The sequence below is a fragment of the Mixophyes fleayi genome, chromosome 2, assembly GCF_038048845.1.
Source record: "Mixophyes fleayi isolate aMixFle1 chromosome 2, aMixFle1.hap1, whole genome shotgun sequence".
Classification (NCBI taxonomy): domain Eukaryota; kingdom Metazoa; phylum Chordata; class Amphibia; order Anura; family Limnodynastidae; genus Mixophyes; species Mixophyes fleayi.
In genome coordinates this window covers 135,236,640-135,264,632 of record NC_134403.1, presented here as the reverse complement: position 1 = coordinate 135,264,632, position 27,993 = coordinate 135,236,640, and the positions used below count along the sequence as shown (strand labels likewise).

General features: G+C 41.1%; 1 protein-coding gene across 2 annotated transcripts in view; it reads right to left on the bottom strand.

Moving 5' to 3' along the window:
* Positions 1 to 27,993, bottom strand: part of ARHGEF7 (Rho guanine nucleotide exchange factor 7) — a 112,395-nt gene that overhangs the window by 21,533 nt on the left and 62,869 nt on the right. For both annotated transcript variants that reach the window (XM_075200020.1, XM_075200019.1), the window contains exons 8-15: positions 27,444 to 27,539; positions 23,605 to 23,727; positions 12,318 to 12,456; positions 8,769 to 8,828; positions 7,984 to 8,130; positions 4,627 to 4,713; positions 3,249 to 3,327; positions 1,179 to 1,318 (exon numbers count right to left, since the gene is read on the bottom strand). In XM_075200020.1, the coding sequence (XP_075056121.1) occupies positions 1,179 to 1,318; positions 3,249 to 3,327; positions 4,627 to 4,713; positions 7,984 to 8,130; positions 8,769 to 8,828; positions 12,318 to 12,456; positions 23,605 to 23,727; positions 27,444 to 27,539 (871 nt within the window). The remainder of the gene's footprint in view (positions 1 to 1,178; positions 1,319 to 3,248; positions 3,328 to 4,626; positions 4,714 to 7,983; positions 8,131 to 8,768; positions 8,829 to 12,317; positions 12,457 to 23,604; positions 23,728 to 27,443; positions 27,540 to 27,993) is intronic.

The following is a 27,993-nucleotide window of genomic DNA, read 5'->3' as shown; positions in this document are numbered from 1 at the left end:
GTAAACAGTTTTATATCTCCTCTGTGTCTTAACATATCTGCAACACATTTGTATTCCTCTGGAATTTGCTTTCATTCACTGAACTCATTGCTTTATAATAGCACATACATTGAGTATACAAAGGAGTTCCAAATTGCCTCACAGCTTGAACTTTATTGAACGCTAGAATCTGACCTATTGTGAGAATAAAGTTTTTTCTTTTTTCTGTATTTTTAAAGAATATGTAAATGTAACCTTTATTTCTGAATTCATATTCAACCGCCATAATTATGTAAATTGTTAACGTTCGCTCTGAAATGTATTAACTGAAGAAATAGATCACCAAGGTATTTGTGATGCAAAATATTGTAACAACATAAAAGCAGTAACCAAAGCTTCAATAGTATATGTCGTAATTTTGAAAAGATTGTGTAGCACGCTCACATAAAGCCACCTTAGTAACAGTACATGACTAGGACTTCCTAACTTTACTATAAATTATAAAAATGAGGAAGTGATATTAGCAGCTTACTAATGATGACCCCAAAGTTAAATAAGTAGGGGCTGTAATTCTTTGTTTAGTATTCGGAAAGACATTTTATCTCAGTCCAATGTAAGCAGGACAAGGGGAGCAATTTTTCATTGTAGAGGCAACAGCCACAGGTTTGCGCACAGTTATATTACAGCACAGCAAAGTGCAGGAGAGCTCTGCAGAGCAGGGAGTAATGCTGGCCTCACACACAATGATAATGGAAGCGATCTCAGGCAATTGGTCTGGTAGCGGGCGGGATGCACAATGACTGGATCAAAATTGATCACATTATTGTGCGTATTGGTAGATCTGGTGAGAAGATGACAACTATCGTTGTTTGCACATTTACAGTCATTGGACCGCATAGTAACAAGCACCAGTTATGCTATAAGTGATCTAGCCGCTAGGGCTATGCATGTGGCAAAATTTTATATATATATTTTCTGTGGCTTCATTATGGCTGACAAAGAAATATCGCATACAAGGGGTAGTTCATGTTTTCAATATAGCTATAGATTACGAACACATTCTCTCATCACCCATATCTGCCAACATACTTGTTTTTCTCTAGATAGGTATCTCGGATGTCACATTTCCAGAAGTGCCTGCAACATATTTGTATATACAATAATTACATGTGCTGAAAGGAGAATGAGATGGCTCTTACAGTGTGGCAGGGCATAGAGTGAGGCTTTATTGTAGGGTTGGTCATAGAGGTGAATTTAGTTTGTTTATGTAGATGGTCCACCCATTCTTGTAGATCTTGGTGGTTATTGCATGACACAATTATCCTTTCGATCATATTTCCTACAAACAAATGAAAACATTAGACCTTCATTTGCATCACAAACAGCTACCAATCAATGTGTTTTTACTACAAGAGGTTAAAAGAGACAAAGATTAACATGTCAGATCTTATTATACCTACAGCGGGTGAAGTATTGAACACATCAACATTTTTCTCAGTAAATATATATTTAATGGAGATATTGTAATGAAATTTACACCAAATGTCAGCAACAACCCGTGCAATACACACATGCAAGGAAATCAAACCATATATGTCCATAAATTAAGTTTTGTGTAATAATGTGAAATAACACAGGGAGAAAGTATTGAACATGCTTCCTGAAATTTATTTAATACTTTGTACAAAAGCCTTTGTTGGTAATGACAGCTTCAAGACGCCTCCTGTATGGAGAAACTAGACGCATGCATTGCTCAGGTGTGATTTTGACCCATTCTTTAACGCAAATAGTCTTCAAATCTTGAAGGTTCCGTGGGCTTCTTCTATGAACTCTGATCTTTAGCTCTTTCCATAGATTTTCAATTGGATTCAAGTCAGGTGATTGGCTGGGCCATTCTAGCAGCTTTATTTTCTTTCTCTGAAACCAATTGAGAGTGTCACTGCCTGTGTGTTTGGGATCATTGTCTTGCTGAAATGTCCACCCTTGTTTCGTGTTCAGCATCCTGGTAGATGGCAGCAGATTTTTATCAAGAATGTCTCCGTACATTTTTGCATTCATCCTTCAAAAATATGTAGTATGCCAGTACAGTGTGCAGAAAAACAGCCCCACACCATGATGTTCCGACCTCCAAACTTCACTGTTGGCATGGTGTTTTTGGGGTGATGTGCAGTGCCATTTCTCCTCCAAACATAGTGTGTATTATGGCATCCAAAGAGTTCAATTTTGCCCTCATCTATATTCTCTGAGTATTTCACAGGCTTGTCCAAATGTTGTGTAACAAACTTTAAACAAGCTTCAAAATGTTTTTTCTTCAGCAAAGGAGTCTTGCGTGGTGAGCGTGCATACAGGCCATGGCGGTTGAGTGCATTACTTATTGTTTTCTTTGAAACAATTGAACCTGCTAATTCCAGGTCTTTCTGAAGCTCTGCACAAGTGGTCCTTGTTTCTTGGACAACTCTTCTGTTAATTTTTTTCACTCCTCTGTCAGAAATCTTGCGAGGTGCACCTGGTCGTGGCCGGTTTATGGTGAAATGATGTTCTTTCCACTTCAGGATTATAGCCCCAACAGTGCTCACTGAAACATTCAGCAGTTTAGAGATCCTTCTGTAACCAATGCTATCAGCATGTTTTGCAATAATAAGGTAGCGAATGTCTTGAGAGAAATCTTTGCTCTTACGCATTATGAGATGTTTCTTGTGTGACACCACTTTTTAAAGGCCATTAGTTGTGGTTGAACCAGGTGGCAGGATTGCTTTCTAGTTACTGACGGATTTCAGCTGGTGTCTTGGCTTTCCATGCCTTTTTGCACCTCCCTTTCTTTATGTGTTCAAAACTTTTTCCCTGTGTGATGTCACATTATTATACAAAACTTAATTTGTGGACAGCTATGGTTTGATTTCTCTGCTTGTGTGGATTGCAAGGGTTGTGCTGATATTTAGTGTAAATTTCATTACAATAGCCACAATGAATATATATTTAATAAGAAAAATGTTCATGTGTTCAATACTTATTTCACCCGCTGTACATGCTGATATCATGCAGCTAGTTTCACATTAAACACTTTGGTTTTGTGATTCTGCATATTCTAATCCTAGTTACTAGGCGTCACATGGTCTGCTCTGTGTGCAAATATAGATGCAGTATACAAAACAAGTATCAAAAGGTATAAGGTTTATAAGAAACATATTACAAAATGGTCTGCAAATTACACTGTAAGGTTAATATTTAAGTATGATCAGTGCAATTAGTTAGCCAGTGGGAGATGTTACCAGCAATTTCATAGGCATTCTTGTGATTTTCATTGTCTTCTAACTTTGTGATGCATGTTCCTGTCAATGGAAGTTTCCCCTAAGTAAAAGAATACAATGATTATTAATATGACATAAAATCGACCTATAAAGATCATCTCATAAATCACCTATGAAATTTAAAAGGTGCTTCCCTGTAATATTAGGCACTCTTGCACAAATGTAGGCACATAATGTCACAAAAGAGCATTTGCTTTTGTGTTTTTGTACTTTTACATTTTATAAATGAACTTTTCTGTCATTTTTGACACTTCCAGACCTGGCCTGTCTTTACAGCTCCCCACCCCTTGCTAGGTCACACCACCAACAGTTTCACTGCAGAAAAGAGCAGAAAAGAAAAGAACATAATTGAGTTCAGTGTATAAACTTCATTACATTCAGAAGATTGCATGGCACCAGTCTACCTGCATGAGTATGACTGAGCCTCACATCATTAGTCTGTGCTACTGGATGTCCTGCTCCTTCCTGTACCAAACTCTTAGCTGTGGTTCCCTCCTCACATCAAGACATTACCCAGTCACATACAGTCTTGTCCACACACACACACACACACACACACACACACGATTGGAAAAGTCACTGCTCTACAAGACCACAACACATCTCCTGAAATAGAATGTGCTGCTGTGAACATTCCAATTATCCAATTTGCTATTCTGTCAACATTACACTAATCTGATTTGCTATTAAATGAAGACTGAATACAATAAATGTGCTGTTACCATGTCAAACACACTTTCAAAAGGAAGACAAGTATATATTTTATTTTTCCCATTTTGGAGTTCAGTTCCTATTGTTTTGTATTTTATTTATATATTTTCATTAATTCTATGTTTCTATAAATTTTCTATTATATTGTTTTCTTTAGCTATTCATCTGTTACAATATTTTTACCTTTCACAACATTCACGATATTTGTATTCAGCTTCATTTTTGTATTAAATATTACTTCTTTACCTAATAGCCACTACCAACCTATTACATACAGTATATATGTTGTATGTCCACATACCTGTTCTGTAATCTATATGTATCTTTACCAATATCTGTTTAATCTACATCCTTATTACTTTCTTTACCCTCTGGGGCGAGTCATCTACCACACAACCAAGGACAATGAGAGCAAGTAGTTCCTAACGAGTGACTCCACATACAAATTCCACCCACCTCTCCAAGTCAACAAGCAGCTAAGTAGGAAAGGACCCTAATATAACAGAGCAGACAAAATGGTAGCAGACATTATACTATGTTTAGCATCTACATCCTAGTGTGCCAAGTACAATTAAGCAAATAAAAAAGTCAATAGCTTTAAATAAATAATATCAATGGATGTTTTTACCTGGTATATAAAACCGCTCATCCTTGGACTGGCAGACAGCATTAACAGCACATTAGGAAAAAGAAGAAGATACCGCTCATTCTTTTCCTTAAGGAGGGAAAAATATTCTTTTTTATCTTGGGACTATGTAGTATTTACAGTTATTACACCAACATAATATATATATATATATATATATATATATATATATATATATATATATATATATATATTTGAGAAAAACACCAACGCAATATTCTCAATGAGATTAAAACACACAGTGTATCAGAGCATTTTTCACTATGTCATGGACATGACCCCTCAGGATTGAGTCTCTTAGGAATACACAAAGTAAGAAAACCGTTGAGGGGAGGAGATTTCATTAGGTTGATTTCCCAACATGAAACTAGATATATTTACACTTTAAAGACCCTGACCCCACGGGGTCTCAACATCGATTTTGATTTGAACCATTTCCTTTAATAAGTCCTTTAACAGGTTTAATTTTAGTCTTTACTGAGTCTTCATGAATATACAGATTTATTTGTGTTTATTTATTTACTTATCCATATTTCAAAGCCACTGTATTGAATGTAACTGTATTGGAGTGTTAATCTATCCATGGCCTTGATATAGAGGCTTGGGGAGGGACTAGAACCTGCCAGTCAGAAAGCCCCACCAATGAGAGATATCTGCATCAATGACTGAATCAATACATATACACCTACTTTTCCACATCATACCATTACTATTCATTTTCCCTGAGGAAGCCCCTATTGGGGTGAAACGCATAGGAGGGAAATAGCACACTGATACATCTTCAACTTTATACTATCGCCGATGGTCCTATACGCGCATGCGCGGACCCCGAGTTTGTTTTTCTGGCTTTGTCGTGAGATCTACACCCTGTCTAGGAGCAGGATCGCTGACTGGAAAATAGACCCTTATATAAACAATATCAGTTTTCTCACTGCATGGATTAACCTTTGGTATTGTCCTACCGAGTATGGCGTTGTGAATATTTGCAGACAGAGACTTTGAGATTGCTTCCTGGTACATCGTTAGAAGCACACACCGGCCAGGAGCGGGATCGCTATTTGGAAGGAGGATCTTTTGCATAGATTATCTGGACACACCATCTGGGAAGGGAGGTAAGTGCACTACCCAACCTTCCCAGACTCGTGGCCCTTTGCTGTTAAAACAATGTCACAATAAAAACACTGTTTGATTGGCGGTTGCTACATTGGATTGTGAGGATATATGTAATCAGTAACCAGCCCCATACATACATACGGATACCACATCTTCTAGAGATGCCTGCCTATTTTTAATAGTAAGTCCACATTTAGCCCAATATTGGCATCCATAACTGATTTTTTACATTTTACTTATTTGTTATTTCTATATTGCTTCTTATTTACACTATCCCTTGTATCCCTCTATTGCGCTGGGGAATCCATTATATATATATATATATATATATATATATATATATATATATATATATATATATATATATATATATATACATATACACACACTCTAAACTATAGAACAGTCTACAGCATATACATCTGAAGTAATTGCATGTAGCTTCCTGAAGCTCATGAAAAGTAATACCACCAAACACTGGCATTTTATATTTTTACCAATAATATGAGTATGACATTTGAGACCGCACTAAATCAGAGTTGACAGATTTACCACAAACATTTTTAATAACTTTATAAAATAGAAAAGATTCTGAAAATGGCACAAAATATTTGGCTCCCACTTAAATCCTGTCATGAATACATGCCCTATGGCATGCAAATAATAATAATAATATATATACAGGCCATATAGTTTCAATGTGAGTACAGTAATTAAACATCATACTAAATGCCATATTACATAGTATATGTGGGCAAGACAAAACAATAACTTAAGCTCAGGATTCAGGGAGCCGCGAGCAGAAATCAGAGTTAAAATTACAACGGTAATAGAGCGCAGGCCGTGTTACTTTCGGCAGTAAAGCAGCCTATTGATTTCCCCCCGTAATTTACCAACTCATTTTACTTTGAAACATTATGGTGATGTAAGTGGTTAAAACTTTACGGGTCTTGAGCAAGTAGGTTGCAAATGCAGTGATAGAGAACTTGCTCCGCTTAGAAAAAGACTGGAGTGAAATATAAATTATAATATCACTAGTGTAAATTATCCACTCCAATATGGCACCTATCAGGCTACCACTACAGTTCAAGAAAATGGCAGCCATAACATTCGATTACTACTTCAGTGTATTATCCATTTCAACATTGTAACTACCAGGTCACCCCAGGTCTCTGAAAAAATGGAGGCCGCAATATTCTGATAGTACACCCCCTAACATACTATTGGTTTCAAGAAAATGTCGACCATAGTATTAGAATCTGCACTGTTTTTAACAGTATTATGATAATTACTTACTTTCTCGTGAATTCTTATTGTAACTGTATAAATAATGGTTCCACTTTCTTTATGGCAGTCCTAATAATTTTATATGTACTTATTAATTCAGTTAATATTTTATTACATTTTATATGATCACCAACATGGAGGCTTACATGAGATTCTTAAATATAGTGACCACTGTTTATTTTGTAACTTTCTACATTTGATTGGATTGGACTGGCTATAGCCAGATTTTGAATACAACCCACCTGTTTTATTGGGTCCACTCGCACTGAGAGATAATGGATTAATTAGCTGTCCCCAGTTGAGACTACTATATTAAGACCACTTGGGGTGTGGGAGGCCACACCCATGATGAAGTCTATGACTTGCATCAAGTGAGGGAGCAGTCTTTTGCCGTCATTTACGGTTCTGGCCCCAGCGGTGGACTTCAATTCCTCAGTCAGTTGGACTCGTTTTCCAGATAAGCCCTAAGTTTTTAACTTACTATGTTATTGTTTAACTAAAGATAAACTGTACATAAGTGGTCTTTTCTGTCCTCCATGTTGGCACCTAGGTAGACAGGCCTCTGATTGGACCAACCTCCAACACTTCTGTCCAGTTTGGGATGCATAAGTGATTGTATCAATGTGCAAGTTTTCAAGTACATTTTTCTACACTTTTCACATTGGAGGGCATTTTGTTCACATTCAATTTTAAAAAAAATCCATACGATTATTTGGATCTCAACTCTGAATCAATGTATCCCATCACCCTGAGAAGAGGTATCTTCATCAGAGTACTCACCAGATAAGAGGAAAAATGACCAAACAAATATTTGCTATTTTTATCCCGGTACCTCTGAGTGAATTTACCTCCATTCAACAAACTCTGATTTACTTAGTCTATAACCTCAGTTCAGGAAATAGAATTTTTTATATTTCATGTAGCGTAAAAGATGATTACCTCATTTCCTGCACACTGTATCATTACTTGGGACATATAAATAACTGAACCCAGTGTCTTGATGTCTTCCCCTTCCCAGCCTCGAATGGCCTCATTCAGAATCTGTAACTCCAATTCCTTTCTTTTTCTCACTTCTTGGCATTGTGCCTGCAAGTATAAACCGTATCAATCCAAGTTCATTTTTTCCCAGCACCACTTTCAATAATTGTTCTCATGAAGTATCATATTGAAAAACAATGTGTCAACAAATGTTTTGCAGCATTCATTTTAATTGCTGTGCTCTTGTAAATCCTTAATATACCTGTGCCCTGCTGGTACAACTCCTCTAGGCTTGTACGTGATCTACAAGCAAGTATCTGAGGCAAAAGCTTAACATAAATCAAAACATTTAAACCAGTCTATCTTGAGTGTCACCAGATCGTGATATCTACCAAACGGAGACCTCTATTGTGGATTTAGGCATTTGATCCTTACAGTATAGCATATATTTGGCACATGCAAGCCTAGGTCATGAAGAGAGATTTACTGGTACGTGTAACATTGATATAACTGGTACACCAATCTTAAACTCTCCATAAAATTAGGGAGACTTCACTGCAGATCTTTGCACACATTCGGTGGTGGGAGAGAAGGTTCTTTTAATATTTCCTTAAATATCTCAATAACTTGAATGATTTATAGCTCTTTTCTAGTTGCTGATTATTCATCGATCGGGGAGAGGAAACACATAAAAGGATTCACTCATCAATGCTTGCATCACATACAAAAATTAACACAATGAATACCGAAAGGTTTTTGAAAGCAGTCATGGACTTCTGGATATCTGGTCTATCTGGGTGATAATCCTGGAAAGAAAAAACAATAAATTAAACATTTATGGGATTTGTTTCTCAAATAGATAAACACCACTTTGACATGGAAGTACTTGTTTTATTCAGCAAAAAGAGTATTGTGTAACACACATCATTTGAAAATTTCAGTACTACATCAATACATGTACTCTATCCCTTTAAGTGCATTTCATTTCTTGCGTGATTTACTATAGAATTTCAAAGCACTTGGTTAACACTAAAGAGCAGGCCGTACCTAGGGGAGAAATTTCCCAGGGCCTCTGACTGGTAGGGGGCCTCAAAGTTTTCCAACTTATTGTTTTGTGTTCCAAATTTTTTTTTTTAGAGAATAAATATATATATATATATATATATATATATATATATATATATATATATATATATATATATATATATATATATATATATATATATATATATATATATATCTCCAAGGGCTAATTTGCCAATTTCTAAGTAACAAGAGTCCAAACCTAGCGTCTAAACGTGTTAATTGGCTAACGTGCACCGGCGCATGAACATCACTTGTCCTTGAGATTTGCCGGGGTGAGTGATTTATAATTACGATACTATAGTGTTTGATGTTCAGCATAAATTAGGTAACAGGGTCGTAACTAGGGCGGTGCGGCTAATGCCCTAGCACAGTCCGCAGGCTGCCCTGGGGGAACCCACTGTAATGTTTTATATAAGCGGTGCACCGGGCTCATTCTCTGCAGTCTCCTTCCGGCTCCTGCAGGGCTGTCAGAACTTCAGGAGAGGAGACGGAGGAAGAGTGATTGCTGTATTTGCCGGAAAAAAAAAAACTAGAAAAGCACTTCTAATATGAAATCTACAATAGTCCAATACATCAGTATATGTATACAGTATTTTATTTCTTATATTTTTCATATTTATTTTTTTTAAAGAAAGAGGAGGACCTCTCAATTTGGGTTTCCCAGGGTCTCTATGTACCTCTGAAAGGGCATGCTAAAGAGACCAATGATTTTTGATGGAAACTTTGAAAAGGTCAGTTGGCAGAGCTGCCATACCACAGAATTGCGGAAAGTTTGTATCTAGAGCAGACAAACAACTTTATCCAACAGCCAGGAGTCAGTATTTTGTAATAAAACATTTTTAGGCGTGGGAATATGTTTACTGACCGGTATGAGCATCCTATCAAACAAAGAGAAGCAAGGGATTGCTGTAAATATTATACAGCCCAAATGACCACTAGCATATTACACACAGCCTGCGCCCACTACATTATACCACACAGTTTGTGTCCTCCCAAAATACGTCCCCGCTTCTCCCCTACTGAAATGCAACTGTCGGAAATCAGAATTGAGCCTCAGCATCCAGCCTTGCTAAATTTGCATAATATTACAGAGCTCTCTTTTGTGACCGAGTTTGCGGCAGTGGTTGAAGTGTAATTTTAGAAGTGATGGTATGGAAAATGTAAAAGTAATGTAAGTGAATGGAATTTGATGGTTTAGAATAGAATCAAAGCAGTGGAAGTGGCGTTATGGCATACCACTGGTTTCCGGTAAGAGTAGCTCTGACTTCGGCAATAATAAAAGGGCTGCGCTGCATGTGGCAGCCTGTGTGTGTGTGTGTGTGTCTGTTGGTCCAATGAAGACGTGGCAGTGCAAGAAAAGAGGGGGAGTGCACAAAGCAGGAGTCTCTATCACATACCATAACTCACATTTAAGTCAATATTGTAAACTGCATTTGTCCAGCCTTGTTCTACATTACAGACAGGTTTCTGGGCTTATGCCATTTCAGTTAATAAAGAACTTTAGTTTATCAACCCCTCAGTTACAAGGACATTTAAAAAATACTACCTATTACCTGCACACATCCAAGCATACAACAAATAAGCAAACATGTAACATTTACTATGCGTTACATTTGTACAGTTTCTTCTTTATTTTCACATTTTTACATGCCAGAAGTTATTAATCTTCTGGGCAGCTTGGAATACCCATAAGTGTTAATGGGAGTACTGGCAGAAGCATGCCTGTTGGGAACCTCCGAATCATCAGGCTGCCAGCTTTCAGCACATTGGCTCTGAACGATCACATGTGATCAGTGAACTTATTTAAATAATGCCATAAGCATTTCTGGGAGAGGGACAGTTGTATAGCTGATTTTCTCCAGATTTGTAGGTGTAAGAAACATTTTACAACTAGGCTTTTAGTTGGGTTGTACTCGAATGTGCACCTGTTGGTCAGAATTAAAAAAGTCAAACAATCAAAGTACAATCTAGGTCTAAAAGCATACTGTTTTTTAATATCTACTTTCACCATTGCTAGCCAGATGCCTACACCTAAACTTTTGGAGAGATTTCTGAAATTTGGTGCATATGAAAAAGAGGTGATGAAACTCAAAACAAACATCTGATTGGTTGCTGTGCGTCTCTAACGCAGTCATGGGCAACAGGCGGCACTAGGGCCTCATGCAACCCTCCGAGCCTTCACCTGCGGCTCCCACCTCCTTCTCGCTTTATGAACAGATATGATTTTTATTATGGCTTGTAACACTTGTTTAAATTGCCTGCTGATATGTTATTAAAGACAGGTGTCTCTTTCTTTGATTAAATTAATTGTTTTAACTTATTACGGAGATTAAGGGTAACTTCTGCCTTACAGCACTGGGGTCATGAGTTCAATTCCCGACCATGGCCTTATCTGTGTGGAGTTTGTATGTTCTCCCCGTGTTTGCGTGGGTTTCCTCCGGGTGCTCCGGTTTCCTCCAACACTCCAAAAACATACTGGTAGGTTAATTGGCTGCTAACAAATTGACCCTAGTCTGTGTGTCTGTCTGTCTGTGTGTGTGTATGTTAGGGAATATAGACTGTAAGCTCCAATGGGACAGGGACTGATGTGAATGAGTTCTCTGTACAGCGCTGCGGAATCAGTGGCGCTATATAAATAAATGGTGATGATGATGATCTGCGACCTTTTGGAAGGTGAGAAAGCCGCACCATGAAGCTCCTATTGTGTATTGTGTTACCTATTACTGCTCTAAAGCCTGCTAGAAAAATAATAGAATCTGATCAATTGCTATGAGTTACAGTATCTTTTCCATTAGTACTGGAAACCTCATCTACCTTTTGGTTATCTTGGTATTTTACATATCTACCTATTTCTGTGCTGCATATATGTGCCTTATGGGTTTGTAATTTTCAACAATAAAAACAATGAAAAAAATAAAATAAATAAAATTGTATTTCTCAGAAAATTGCATTTTTTCATTTTCTAGCTATTAGTTATAATAGCGTATTTAAACATATGCGAAAATAAAAATCATTGTACGAGACAGCACATATTTGCTTTGTTTATGTGGGTTTCAGTTGCACTGCATTGGGGTCTTTTGAATTCTTCTTGGAGTGAGCCTGACACGTCACTATATTTCATCATAATGGGAGCAAATTGCAATAAAAAAAAAAAGGAAAAAATGCCAATGTGTACATAGCCAGGAAATATAAGGTAATACTTTCCATACCTCCATATGTCGCTCCAACTCTTTTAGTAGTGTTGGGTATTTATCCAGACGCATGAATGGCTTACTGAGACCAGTTGTGAGCACAAGAATACCAGGGCTGTTGGCACCTTTCATCTCCATGAATTCTCCAAGCTCCTCACTGTAGCACAGAAATCAAAGAATCAGCACCATAAACATACTTTGTTTTCAATTATGAACTTTTAAAAGGGGAGCTTAAATGGTTCCTTTGTTTTATATATAGAAAAATACAAAACAAAGCATATTGGTCTTTATCCCAGAAACATACTGCAAAAGGAAAAATATCAGATCCTATATGTACTATCACAAACGCTTTGATTGAAATATATTTAAATGTGGCAGGTTGTGATGCACTAAAGTTAAATAGAGGTTTTTAAGTTCATCTACAGGTTTATTATTAAAATCACGGATTCTAAAAAACTTATTATACTACATGTGCAGTGGGGCTCTGGCTTATTGACATTAACAGAGGAACAGAACATGTTCTGGAACCATGTATACATTCCATAGGTATTGTGAATATTCTTGTATCACAAAGCAGGTGGCAGGAAGAAAACAATGTGAATAGCTCAAAGCAAGAAGAAATTCTAGATTATCCATTTATTTGTTCCGTCACAGTGCCTTTTATCTGTGAAAAGGGGCTGCAAAATTAAAACAATTCTGTGACCCCAGCTGTGCTAAATAGGACAAAACTTTCTTTCATGTGCTCTGGTTTAAAGTCGTGTAAACACTGCACAGTCCATCTCAACTGTGTTCAGCTCACAGGCATTGCAAACTACAGATACACAATAGAAACACTAACACGCAATGTACAAAGTAAACCACCTACAATACCGCACCACTCCATCCACAGAACAAGGGTAATGGCAATTTCTTAGAATCATTATGCGCAATTATTTCAAAAGAGAAAATATTAAACATATCTATCTTTTAAACACAAACCTTCTCATCCTCTTTATTTAACATTTTTGTTTACACTTTTACACTTACAAAAATGAATTTCTTAGTGTCCAGAATGGTCTAACTTACTCTTAAATTAAGACCAATTCAATTAATGATTTTATCACTGTTCGTCACAGTAATTTAGGACCACCATTCTCTGGTACACGCATGTATAGTTAGTTGCGATACATTCAAATTTGTATGTTTACACTTGTATTAATTGTTTCACTCTGACTTCCTGTACGGCTGTCAAGCAACACTATTTCAGTTCAGCAGAGGAATACATTCAATATCCAACCACCTCTATGCCCAGTAAAAACCCCTAGTAATTGTAAAAAATGATAAAAATAGTATAAAGTTCACATAATAGAAATTTAAGCAAATGTTTCACAAGACAACTAGCAGATTTCCAGAGTCCAGCCTACTAGCACATAAAACAAAATGACATTATGCAGAATGAGAACATCTGTTTTGAAAGGGGTTTTCACAAACCAAATGTGCAACCAAAGTAATTGAATAAAGATAGTTTCCTATGCATTTTATATCCAACTCACACTTCTGCAGCTGATTTCTGTTTGTAGTAAATAGAGCAGGAACTTTCAGCACTGACAGGCCTCAGGATGGCACACAGGCACCGCATTGTACTGCCACCACCAACGCACTGTGCTGCAATAGACTATGAGCAGTGTTTTGTGCCCTGATAGAAGGCTGGGGCTCCTTTCTCTGTAGACTGTGATAGGATGACATCACCTCGCCTTCATACAGCCAAGCTTGGGGAAGGCAGAGTACAAGAGACACAAAGAATTCACTGCCTTGGTTATCTATGCTCCAGTTACTCCACAGATATATTGTGCTTTAACGCCATATACTTACTCTGCATAACATGAAGCACAAACACAGCATGCACTTAAGGGTATTATCAGCTTTAGCACTTAGTTCAATAAAGATAACTTATTTTAGTGGTTTCCACAGCTACCACTTAAACATACAGCAAAAACGCATCTCAGCTGTCTAACAATAAAGGTGTTTGTCTCAATGCTTACAAGCATGTTCACCAAAAGGACACACAACAAAAACAAGATCCCTAAGAAAATAAGAAACAATTATTGCTTCAAATACAAATACGTTTGACCCACTACAAAGAACGCTACGGATGAGGCAAAAATTAATGCATAGATGCATTCACACCAGTGACTCAGTCGATGCCATTAACAGCTAATTGCTAGGGAGCTGCCTGAAATGACAGAAATGATGTCCCAGTAGGCATGTCCCCAATAATTTTCTTGCTAAAAGAGCCATTAAATTCCCTGGAAATGTGAAATCAAAGCTGCTGGTGGGTAGAGCTTAGAACAATACCAGCCACAGTGCAATAAATATTAACAGAGACATCTTTTGCTAGGAGTGTTTGGCACAAGCTGACTGAAGAATTCAAATGTGGATATAATCTTAAAAAGTATATACATTATAGAATTAACAAATATCACTGCTGTCCCTCTATCCAGAAAAATATTTCAATTAAACACTTCGAAAGAAACAATCACAACCAAACATGAACATTTTTTTTTTTAATAGAGCTAATGACTGAGATGGAAAATATACATACTTGCCAACTCTCCCGGAATGTCCGCGAGACTCCCGCATTTTGCGAGAGTCTCACGGACACCCGGGAGAGTGTGGCAATCTCCCGCATGTGGCATATTTATTAGGTCCAAAACACAGCGATTCACCGGGAATCGCTGCCTTTGGCCCCGCCCCCTAATGGCAAATGACGCGTTTGCGTCATTACGTCACGGTGTGGGGCCAAAATGACGCAAATTTTTGTAGCCCCGCACCCATCACGCCCACCTCCCCCGGCAGGCTCCTGGAAGCCAACATAATAAAGTTGGCAAGTATGCAAATATATTGACACAAATTACTAGAGAAGAGACACCAACTAACTTTGAATAAGCAAAGTTACAAACTTGAAATTTCCCAGCTGCTATTGCAATAAGAAAACATAAGGGAATTAAAGTACTTGCTTGTCTAGCCTGTCAAGGAGTAGTTTACCATTTACAGTACACCCCCACATGCAGTGATTAGCTGCATTACACAAATGTATTGACAGGACAATTTGTTCTTCCCAGGCTCATCTTTAATATGTGTACATTACAAGCTAAAGGTAAGCACTCAATAGTTGCTAAGTTGAGAGTAATGAACTCCAACAAAAAGCTTCACCAGACAAAAACCAGACCATAAAAGGGGTTAATCTTCCATATATAGAAAAACAAAAAAGAAAAGAAAGGCAAACAATTTGTAGGCAAAGCTGTTTCTATGCCCCCACAGATACAGCTACTGCTATCTTACTTCAGGGAGTTAAACAATCACCCTGAGCAGGCACTTCACATGGCAGACATTTGTCTAGTCATTGCTTATTAGCAAACAGTCAATGTGTACTTTTGTCAAAGGAAAAAGCCTAGAGAACCAATACCAAGACCAGCTTCATCATTGTCAACCTCGACAGCAGGTTCTCGATCTTAAAGGTTATTTACATACCTGCATTAAATGCCAACCGTGGCTTTCTACACAGATTGGTAGGAGTAGACTGAAAGGAACTCAGTGCTGTAGAAGGCAGCATATATTTGGTTGTTAGTGGCTCACATTTAATAATATGCTGCTAGCTGAACACACACACACACATATATATATATATATATTCCGTGGCGCTTTATTATTATTATTAATTATTAATTTTTATTTATAGGGCGCCACAAGATGTCCGTAGCACCGTACAGGGACAAACGAGTTACAGTACAAGGTGAGACAGCACAGTACAGTAAACAGTAAGCACATTAACTCAGTAAGCTCAATGCACAGCTAGAGAGGGCGGGGGAGGGGGGAGGGAGGATCCGCAACCAACGGAGCCCAAGAAGGAGGGCGTGGAAGACAGGGAGACCCCCAGAGGGGACGGGGGGTGGAGGGTCCTCGAGGAGGAGGGCTAAGTAGCTGGAGAGCAGAGTTAGGAGTGGTGGAAACAGGAGGAGAGATGGCCCTGCCCAGAGGAGCGTACAATCTAAGGGGAGGGGTGGACAGACAGAGAGACACAGGGGAGAGAGGGAGAGTAGGGGGACGGAGGCAGAAGATAAGGTAGGAAGTTAAGTGAGAGACTGAAAGGCTTTAAGAAAAAGGTGAGTTTTTAAAGCCCGTTTGAAACTGGATAGATTGGGGGAAGTTCTGATGGAGGGAGGGAGCTTGTTCCAGTGGAGGGGGGCAGCGCGGGCGAAGTCTTGGATACGCGCGTGGGAGGAGGTAATAAGGAGGGAAGCGAGGTGACGGTCAGAGGCAGATGGAGTGTGAATAGAGAGGAGGGTAGAGATGTAGGGCGCAGTGGAGTTGGCGAGGGCCTTGTATGTGAGTGTGAGGAGTTTAAAGAGGATTCTGAAGGGGAATGGGAGCCAGTGAAGGGCTAGGTAGAGGAGGGAGACAGAAGAGGAGCGGCGAGAAAGGAAAATAAGTCTAGCAGCAGCGTTAAGAACAGATCGAAGGGGAGCGAGATGAGAGTGGGGGAGGCCAGTGAGGAGGAGGTTGCAGTAGTCCAGGCGGGAGATGATCAGAGAGTGGATGAGACATTTGGTGGCATCTTGGGAGAGGAAGGGCCGGATGCGAGCGATGTTACGCAGCTAGAAGCAAGAGAGAGGATGTGGGGGCCAAAGGAGAGAGAGGAGTCGAGGATGACACCAAGGCAGCGAAGTTGGGGGACAGGAGAGATAGAGGAGTTGTCGACAGTGATGGAGAGGTCAGAAGGGGATGAGGTATGAGGGGGAGGAAAAACTATAAGCTCACTTTTGGCGGGGTTAAGTTTGAGGAAGCGGGAGGACATGGCAGAGAGGCACGCGGACACCCTAGAGAGGAGGGAGGGAGAGAGATAAGGAGAGGAGAGGTATAGCTGGGTGTCGTCAGCGTAAAGGTGGTAGTTGAAGCCGAAGGAGCTGATGAGTTCACCCAGGGAGGTGTATAGAGAGAAGAGTAAGGGTCCCAGAACAGAGCCCTGAGCCCTGAGGGACCCCGACTGGAAGGGTGGACGGGGGGGGAGAGAGACCCAGAGGTGGTGACAGAGAAGGATCGGTTAGCAAGGTAAGAGGTGAACCAGGACAGGACTGGGCCGGAGAGGCCGAAAGACTGGAGGGTGTGGAGGAGGAGGGGGTGGTCAACGGTGTCGAAGGCTGCAGAGAGGTCAAGGAGGATGAGAAGGAAGAAGTGGCCCCTGGCTTTAGCAGAGAGGGGGTCATTGGTGACTTTAGCAAGGGCAGTTTCAGTGGAGTGAAGGGGGCGGAAACCAGACTGGAGAGGATCAAGGAGGGAGTGTTCAGAAAGGTAGGCGGTGAGACGGCTGCAGACGAGCCTCTCAAGAATTTTGGAGGCAAAGGGGAGAAGAGATATAGGGCGATAGTTCGAGAGAGAAGTGGGGTCGAGATTAGGTTTCTTAAGAATGGGGGGATACGAGAGCATGTTTGAAGGAGGGGAAGATGCCAGTGGAGAGGGACAGATTAAAGAGGTGAGCGAGATGGGAGCAGGTGGTGGGGGAAAGGGAGCGAAGAAGGCTTTACAGTTGGGGACTGGGTTATACATACAGACAGGGAGGTAAGAGGGCTCTGCCCGCAAGCTTACAGTCTGTGGGACAATGGGGGTTTGATACACGAAGGCAAGTACTACATGGTGCATATTGGTCCAGTTAGAATGCAAAAGTAAAAGTACTTAGTGGCCTATATGATCAATGTTGGTCACAGGATTGTTTTGTGTTAACAGTGTAGAGGGTATTAATAGGGTAACCTAGGGGTAACCTAGGAGGAGACGGCGAGAAGAGACGAGGAGGAGACGAGGAGGAGGAGACGAGGAGGAGGAGACGAGGAGGAGGAGGAGACGAGGAGGAGGAGACGAGGAGGAGGAGGAGACGAGGAGGAGGAGGAGGAGACGACGAGAAGAGGAGGAGGAGGAGGAGGAGGAGGAGGAGGAGGAGGAGGAGGAGGAGGAGGAGGAGGAGGAGACGGCGAGAAGAGAGGAGGAGGAGGAGAAGGATGAGGAGGAGGAGGAGGAGGACGAGGAGGAGGAGGAGGAGGACGGGGAGGAGGAGGACGGGGAGGAGGAGGACGGGGAGGAGGAGGAGGGGGAGGAGGGGGAGGAGGAGGAGGGGGAGGAGGGGAAGGAGACGGCGAGAAGAGAGGAGGAGGAGGAGACGGCGAGAAGAGAGGAGGAGGAGGAGGAGGAGAAAGAGGAGGAGACGGCGAGAAGAGAGGAGGAGGAGACGGCGAGAAGAGAGGAGGAGGAGGAGGAGGAGGAGGAGGAGGAGGAGGAGGAGGAGGAGGAGGAGGAGGAGGAGGAGACGGCGAGAAGAGAGGAGGAGGAGGAGAAGGATGAGGAGGAGGAGGAGGAGGACGGGGAGGAGGAGACGGCGAGAAGAGAGGAGGAGGAGGAGGAGGAGAAAGAGGAGGAGACGGCGAGAAGAGAGGAGGAGGAGACAGCGAGAAGAGAGGAGGAGGAGGAGGAGGAGACAGCGAGAAGAGAGGAGGAGGAGGAGGAGGAGACGGCGAGAAGAGAGGAGGAGGAGGAGGAGGAGGAGACGGCGAGAAGAGAGGAGGAGGAGGAGGAGACGGCGAGAAGAGAGTAGGAGGAGGAGGAGGAGGAGACGGCGAGAAGAGAGGAGGAGGAGACGGCGAGAAGAGAGGAGGAGGAGGAGGAGGAGGAGACGGCGAGGAGGAGGAGAAGACGGCGAGAAGAAAGGAGGATGAGGAGGAGACGGCGAGAAGAAAGGAGGATGAGGAGGAGACGGCGAGAAGAAAGGAGGATGAGGATGAGGAGGAGGAGACGGCGAGAAGAAAGGAGGATGAGGATGAGGAGGAGGAGACGGCGAGAAGAAAGGAGGAGGAGGAGGAGGAGACGGCGAGAAGAAAGGAGGAGGAGGAGGAGGAGGAGACGGCGAGAAGAAAGGAGGAGGAGGAGGAGGAGGAGACGGCGAGAAGAAAGGAGGAGGAGGAGGAGGAGGAGACGGCGAGAAGAAAGGAGGAGGAGGAGGAGGAGGAGACGGCGAGAAGAAAGGAGGAGGAGGAGGAGGAGGAGACGGCGAGAAGAAAGGAGGAGGAGGAGGAGACGGTGAGAAGAAAGGAGGAGGAGGAGGAGACGGCGAGAAGAAAGGAGGAGGAGGAGGAGACGGCGAGAAGAAAGGAGGAGGAGGAGACGGCGAGAAGAAAGGAGGAGGAGACGGCGAGAAGAGAGGAGGAGGAGGAGGAGACACGAGAAGAGAGGAGGAGGAGGAGGAGGAGACGGCGAGGAGGAGGAGGAGACGGCGAGAAGAAAGGAGGATGAGGAGGAGGAGACGGCGAGAAGAAAGGAGGATGAGGAGGAGGAGACGGCGAGAAGAAAGGAGGATGAGGAGGAGGAGACGGCGAGAAGAGAGGAGGAGGAGGAGACGGCGAGAAGAGAGGAGGAGGAGGAGACGGCGAGAAGAGAGGAGGAGGAGACGGCGAGAAGAGAGGAGGAGGAGGAGGAGGAGGAGACGGCGAGAAGAGAGGAGGAGGAGGAGGAGGAGACGGCGAGAAGAGGAGAAGGAGGAGGAGGAGACGGCGAGAAGAGGAGGAGGAGGAGGAGGAGGAGGAGGAGGAGACGGCGAGAAGAGAGGAGGAGGAGGAGGAGGAGGAGGAGACGGCGAGAAGAGAGGAGGAGGAGGAGGAGGAGACGGCGAGAAGAGAGGAGGAGGAGGAGGAGGAGGAGACGGCGAGAAGAGAGGAGGAGGAGGAGGAGGAGACGGCGAGAAGAGAGGAGGAGGAGGAAGAGGAGACGGCGAGAAGAGAGGAGGAGGAGGAAGAGGAGACGGCGAGAAGAGAGGATGAGGAGGAGGAGGAGGAGGAGACGGCGAGAAGAGAGGAGAAGGAGGAGGAGACGGCGAGAAGAAAGGAGGATGAGGAGGAGGAGACGGCGAGAAGAGAGGAGGAGGAGGAGACGGCGAGAAGAGAGGAGGAGGAGGAGACGGCGAGAAGAGAGGAGGAGGAGGAGACGGCGAGAAGAGAGGAGGAGGAGGAGACGGCGAGAAGAGAGGAGGAGGAGGAGGAGGAGACGGCGAGAAGAGAGGAGGAGGAGGAGGAGGAGACGGCGAGAAGAGGAGAAGGAGGAGGAGGAGACGGCGAGAAGAGGAGGAGGAGGAGGAGGAGGAGGAGACGGCGAGAAGAGAGGAGGAGGAGGAGGAGGAGGAGGAGGAGACGGCGAGAAGAGAGGAGGAGGAGGAGGAGGAGACGGCGAGAAGAGAGGAGGAGGAGGAGGAGGAGGAGACGGCGAGAAGAGAGGAGGAGGAGGAGGAGGAGACGGCGAGAAGAGAGGAGGAGGAGAAGACGGCGAGAAGAGAGGAGGAGGAGGAAGAGGAGACGGCGAGAAGAGAGGATGAGGAGGAGGAGGAGGAGACGGCGAGAAGAGAGGAGAAGGAGGAGGAGACGGCGAGAAGAGAGGAGAAGGAGGAGGAGACGGCGAGAAGAGAGGAGAAGGAGGAGGAGACGGCGAGAAGAGAGGAGAAGGAGGAGGAGACGGCAAGAAGAGAGGAGAAGGAGGAAGCGGAGACGGCAAGAAGAGAGGAGAAGGAGGAAGCGGAGACGGCGAGAAGAGAGGAGGAGGAGGAGGAGGAGGAGGAGGAGGCGGAGAGAAAAGAGAGGAGGAGGAGGCGGAGAGAAAAGAGAGGAGGGGGAGGAGATTTTTGTTAGAGGTGGAATAAACACAGGAGACAGGGATCTAACAATGAGGGCCGAGAATCTTGAATTTGCGAACACAGCATCCATTTGTGAGGGTATAGGATGAAGAGGGCTGGAAGCAGAGTAGGAAGATAAGAAGAGAGAAGATACTGCCTCTTCATTTGTGGGATCAAATGAAGAGTGGGTGTCAGAGGGTGCTAAAAGAAATTGAGCTGCTTGCTTGTTCATGGAGATAATACGATTTCAAGTCAGATCTTATCAATCTTGTCCTTGGAATAGGAAGCAAGATCCTGGGCACTGATAGTAGTCGGAGGGTTTGAGGTGGGAGGGTTGAGAAGAGATGTAAATGTGTTAAAAAGACATTGGGGTTAGAAGCCTGAGCAGAGAGGAGAGATTTGAAGTAGGTTTGTTTTGCAGTGTTCAGAGCATTTATATATTTATTTTTTAATTCATGTCTATTTTTAAAAAAAATACATATTACAAACATACAGGAACAAAGGCACAATCAACAAAACAGAAAAACGAACAAACCTGACAAATATAATATAAAAGCACAGAGCTCCACAGCAATAACAATGTTGTAAAGTAAAAACAAGATTGTTAAATACTTTTATCTAAAGCCAAGGGAATACAGAGCATCCATCATGACACTAGCACTTTAAATAAAATCATAATTCGTTAAGCTCCAACCTCCTTTGTATCCCCATCCTGCAGGGAACTCTATTCATTTTCTAACTAATTCATAAAACACCAAAATCAGAGAGAAACAAAACCAGGGGAGAGATAGAACATAACTCTCAAAACAAGCATTCAAAACTGAGCTTGTAAAATTTCATAAAAGTATTTACAAAAAAGATCATGTGGTCCTTCGATACAGCTGCATAGCAGAAGCTCTGTGTTATGCTGTCAACAAAGTGCTCACTGATCTGGTAGAATGAGTCTTCAAAATTTATAAAAAGGAACAAGTTTTCTGGCTCCAATGCAAGTGTGACAAACCACAGAAGTGATCCATCTGGCCATAAGCACCGTAGAAGACCGGAATATAATCAGTCTTCCTACAGTCTAGTGTTCTTTTGAAATATATCCTAAATGCCCGACAACATATTGAAGAATGAAGACTGCTGCCTGTCGTCAAAATTGTCCAGATTTAAATGACAAAGGCTTAGCCCCTGTTGAGTTTGTGGACCTTCCACCACCAGAGGAGCAAGCAACGCATCCTTAGAGACCGAGAAATCAGTTATGTGTTCAGATGATAATGAGACTTCTGTTCCATTTTGAGATGCGCTACATTTGCAACACCCTTAAGTGAAACAGTGCAACAGTCTCGAAAGTCAAGACCATCCCCCAGTAGCTTCATACAGAACAGGACAGATGTCCATCTGCAAGCCAATAAGCACCATAAAAGGCTACTGAATAAGTCTATCTTGCTTCCTGGGAGAAGCATCCTCTGCTGTCAAGTTTCCAACAGTAGACTCACAAAGAATAGCCTCTGGGTAGGAACCGGGCTGGATTTCTGATACTGTCGGATATGGAGATTCCACATTGATCAAGAGACCAGAGGATAAAGGGTCAGCAATCTGTGGGTAACCTAAAACTTTTGTTCCAGATTAGTCCATGTCTCTCAGAATAATTTATCCAACGGTGGAGAGGAAGGGAAGGGCAGTGAAGCTAATGCTTTTTCTTTCTTTTAAATATCTTGATGCTCCTGGGCCTAGTCCCTGAAGAGTTCTCTAAAAAAGGAAGATACACTAACAATACCCTGTACAGACAGACTTGGGCCCACACCAACTCATCTATTGGCACTGCTGAGGGAACAGATGAACTCTGACCAAACGCACCCAGATGCCTGGCATCATTAGCTGAAGCATCAGCAATGAAGGTGGAAGTATAGATACTTTTGCACGCTGCCTGAGGATATGAGGCAATGTGTATGCCCCACTTACGGCGTTCGTACCAAACTACATACTGGCCATTTTAGACAGGCCTTTCACACAAAGCTTAATAATGAACCACCTTCAGACTTTGACCTGGAATAATTCCACTTCTCTGAAATAAACCCCCCTTGGGCTATTTATGAGAGCCTATATTGTAAAGAAAACTCTTGAGTGGAATATTGCTAAGTGGGGGTGATTCACCCCTAAACTGAGCTCCCAAAGCATAATGTAATTGTAGATATCTGTAAAAGAGTATTTGGCATGCTAAACTCTGATTTTAATTGTTCAAAAGATTTGTAGTAACTGTTGTTGTATAACTGGCCAATTGTAAAGATGTGCCATATGCTAACCCTTCCCAGAGATAGAATGAGTTTAGTCAGAGTATTCCCTCCTAGAGATTATTAGATCATAAGTGTGAGATCCTGTACACGTAGTACCAGGAAAGGCAACGTGGGGCAAGTGTGTAACCATGTGTGCGCACAAACCTTCCAAATAACTATGGAAATCAGACACTACTGAAATCGATTAAAGATGTGGGTACAACAAAATGGCACTTTATATATTTATTTAAGTGTGTATATATAAAATATAATGTACAGTGAAATTAGATTGTCCCGGATTTTTGGCAAAATGCATTTGGAAATAATGATTTTCAATGTCAGGACCAAGTTTGGTATTAAACTGCACCTGTGCTGGGTGAGGATATTAACAGCTGATGGGTGGTTGGCACAATATGCCAGGTACAGACTCTTCATCTGGGGCATCAGGCTCATGAAACATCCTCCAACCCTCTGCTGACCATCTGGTAACCTGAGGAGGAAGAGGACAATGACAAATAAGCTGCAGGAAGATCAGTGAAGAGCTTGTCTCAGATTTAAATGTGTATTTCATGTTTACCAATGTATTATATAATAAAAGAACTGTAAATATGAATTAAAAGGAAAAAAATCATATGTTAAAATAGTCAAGAGGCCTAACACTGTGCAATAAAGCAGAAGTTAGTGGTTTTATAAGCTTTGTTATGTAGTGTTATATTTAGCTCCCAGAAGATGGCACCAGAGAGCAAAGCATATATAACATTGATGTGAGACCTTCAAAATTTCATTTTAAACATATATGATATCTTGTCACTAAAAAATTTGTCAGGCTTTACATAGCCCTGAATAGATTAAATTTAGGGAAATATACATCTGTATAGCTTCACTGCATCTGGCATCACAAAAAAACATGGGTGTCTTTTGTAGACATAATAGAGCTTTGACTTGCTGATCTTACACAAGGCCATAATACTAGTCTGTACTGGGTTTTATCCACTTCATGGCACTGAGATGGGGCTCTAGTAAGGACTGATTTGCAGAAATGGCTATTTCTTTTTTTTTTACATACTGATTTACAGGTTTATTTTCTATTCAATAGAATCAGTAGAACTTTGTGAAAGTTCAATTTAGCAAACCTCTGTGGAAAACACCAACAATGTTATAATGGTGTAAGATACTCAAGATGCTTTGAAACCAGTGAGAAAAAGATCAAACTATATGCAAATATTGAATTAATGGGATAGTTTGGCTGCCTCACCGTGCTATGGGCCCTATTTTGATAAAAGCACTATCTGTGTGGAGTTTGTATGTCCACATTTGTACCAGTTTGTGCCCACAGTCCAATAACATACTGAATGGTTAATGTCATACTTGCCAACTCTCCCGGAATTCCCAGGAGGCTCCCGAATTTCGGAAGAGTAGGCAAAGCTCCCGCATTTGTCGAAATTCACTGCAGTGAATGGAGGGGGGGGTGCTTAATAGTGTCAATAAGCTCCGCCCCTTATTTAGACTAAGCTATACTGACTAATGTGAATTATTATTAAACCTGCTCTGTAGAGCTCTGTGTAATATTGGAGCAATATAAACTTGTTAACAGTTCACAACTAAAAGACTAGAATGTTAAATAAAGCACTGCAACCCACTACTTTATATAAAATATAAAAATTATACATTTGGATTGTGTTTATTAGCTGTTCACAAACAGAGCCCATCTGTAAATCGTAATTTAAACATTTAAAATTTCAGGTATATGCTTAAAATTTGATAGTTTGATGTGATAGATTGCAAGAAAAAAAAAGGTGAATATTAAGGGCCCGATTAATTAAGGAAATAAAAGCAAAAAAAATAGTAACTTTGCACCTTGGCAAAACCATGTTGCATTGGGGGGAGGCAAATTTAAAATGTGATGGCAGATTGATAGTTGGGGTAGGACATGTCCTACATCAACTTTACATTTCAGTGTAAAAATAAAGCTATCAAGTATTTGTGTGCTACATGAATAAACAGCCAGTATTTAACTTATGTGCAAAATAATAAACTAATTTGCACCCCTTGCATTGTAACATGGTTTTGTCCAGGAGAAAACTTACTCTTCTCTTTTTTCCCTTACTTTTATTAATGAATCAATCAGGCCCTAAGAAATAAAACATAAATAAACTCTGTACCAATAAGACAGCCCAGATAATATTATGTTAGCTCAGTATTATTATGCCTAATTCAAATATTTTATTTGAGAACATTTCTATCTTGGTTTTTTTTTTTTTTTTTTTTTTTTTTTTTTTTTTTTTTTAGCTAATTCCTCTCACCCCCTGAATGGTTAAAATGTGTATTAATGTGCTACAAAGAAGCAAATTGTTATGTGTCTCATTCTTCTCCTGCAGGTTTCTTATCCATAATGTCCAGCTAACTATAGACATCACATTTTGTCTGCAGTATATTTGAATCTCAAAAATAACTCTACGCAGAAATCTAAATTAGTAATACATAGTTACATCAATTCCCATTATGTTATATGTTTTGCCATGATTTGATATGTTCATTACTTCATTATCTCCACTATACTGAGTGATTCAACAGATGGCAGCTAAATAATCGCATACAAATCTCTTAGGTAGATAAAAAAATCATTATAATGAACAGGTTTATATTGAGGTTACTGATCAACTTGTGGCTTTATAAGTCAGATACCAAATATTACTTTTTTTGCACACTTGTGTTATGGGATTCAGTATCTGCAATTAAGGCTATGCTGATAATAATCTAAATGCATCAGTTTGCAGGTAAATTGTAGTTAACATCTGTATATTTTGTTGTGAGTATAATGCTTAAAATATCACGTTTATTTCCCAAAAGACCAGATATCAAATCAATTCTCTCTGCAGTGATCCTATTATCATTACGGTTACCCAGCAACAGTAGTCAATGTATGTATGATTATTCTACATTATTTTTTTTCTCCCGTTTGTGATTGATGCTAGAGTCCTATGTCATTTAATGAAGTTTTTACCATTTTGTATATAAGCTTTCATTTAAGCCAAAACAATAAACAATACAGGTCATTCATGCTCAAATCCAAAGTGTCCAAAAGACATAGATGCAATCTGAGATATCAGATAATGAGCTTCATTATAAAAGTATGTATAATCCAAAATACACTGCTCAGATTTGTACAGTGTTCTGGATGACTTGACTTACAGCAGCAGGGGAAAGCTTGTTGTAGTTATTGTGTGAATTTCATGGTTAGGTCACACATAAAATGATTACATTCTCAACCAAGCTTCAAGTGATTTGTCAGAGAACAGCATTTCCCCTCCACCAGCCTAACCCACCCTAATATCTCACCAAGTGAACACATGGAGACTATACTGAGTGTATAGATTACCTGGTGCAAAAGGTGGAAGAAAAGGAATGTAAGAAAAAAATCAAGGGTACAGACACCCCAGAATTAGTATAAAGCAGAGGCTAGTTTACTTTTGCTATGAAGACATACAGATCTAATACCTAACCTCAGTGATGTTCCTACAGCTGATGCTAAGGTTGTGACTATAATCAGACCAGAACAACAATGATTGATGTTGCACCCATTTCTCCATGTACTATACTGAAGCTCTAAACAAGCAATACCCCTTAATATATCAATAGCACCCTGTAGTAAATGGGCTTCTTGCTCTGGAATACCACTCCATTGCCCTAAGGTGAGAGCAGGTCACGTTTACAATATGTTCATATTTACTGCAGGTTACACCGAGGTATTGCAATCCTTCTACTGCTTTATGGCACTCTGCTTAAGACAGATGGACAGAGGATTCTGGCTTCAGGTAAAGGGGGAGGCCCTATTTACAGCAAAAATGATCAGATTCCAAAGGTGATTGGCTACCAATATGGAGAAACAGAGGGTTATTCCAGAGGGGTAGTCCAATTTGTACATGGAGAGGTAGAATAGGTATCCAAAGTGGGAAACCCCTTTAAATATCAAATATGTATTTCACAATTAGTCCTCAACAAACGTGATTACTAGATCATGTAATTTCTGGCACAACAATTAAGGCAAATATAGTACAGTTAAATCACAAAGGAAAAGCATAAAACACTATAAAGCTAAGAATCACAGCGTGCATTATGGCTACAAGCTAAAGAAAAATATATACAGCAAATACACAAAAATCTTTATACAAAAATCATCATATAAGGTGACTGAAATCAACTTACTTTGAACATTCCTCCAATGACTGTACCAATATCTGCTGGAAAGCACAAATCTCCTCCAGGTTCCCCATTAAATAAGAAGTGTTTGAAGGACTCAGCCTAAAAAACAAGAACAAAAAACATACGTAAAAAGAGCTTGTGAGTGAGTAGGAATATAATATGCATTTTCTGTCAGTTAAAGAATGAGCAGTGTGTACAATGACTGGAGTTTGTGCAGTGCTGCTTTATCTTGAAGAATGAGCAGTGTGTACAATGACTGGAGTTTGTGCAGTGCTGCTTTGTCTTGAAGAATGAGCAGTGTGTACAATGACTGGAGTTTGTGCAATGCTGCTATGTCTTGAAGAATGAGCAGTGTGTACAATGACTGGAGTTTGTGCAATGCTGCTATGTCTTGAAGAATGAGCAGTGTGTACAATGACTGGAGTTTGTGCAGTGCTGCTTTGTCTTGAATTGTACAAACGCTAATACTGGGCCACACGCTGCGTAGCCACAGGCAGTATCAGGGAATTGACCCCATATCCCCCTGTGTGTTACCCTAAAATACCAGCTCTAT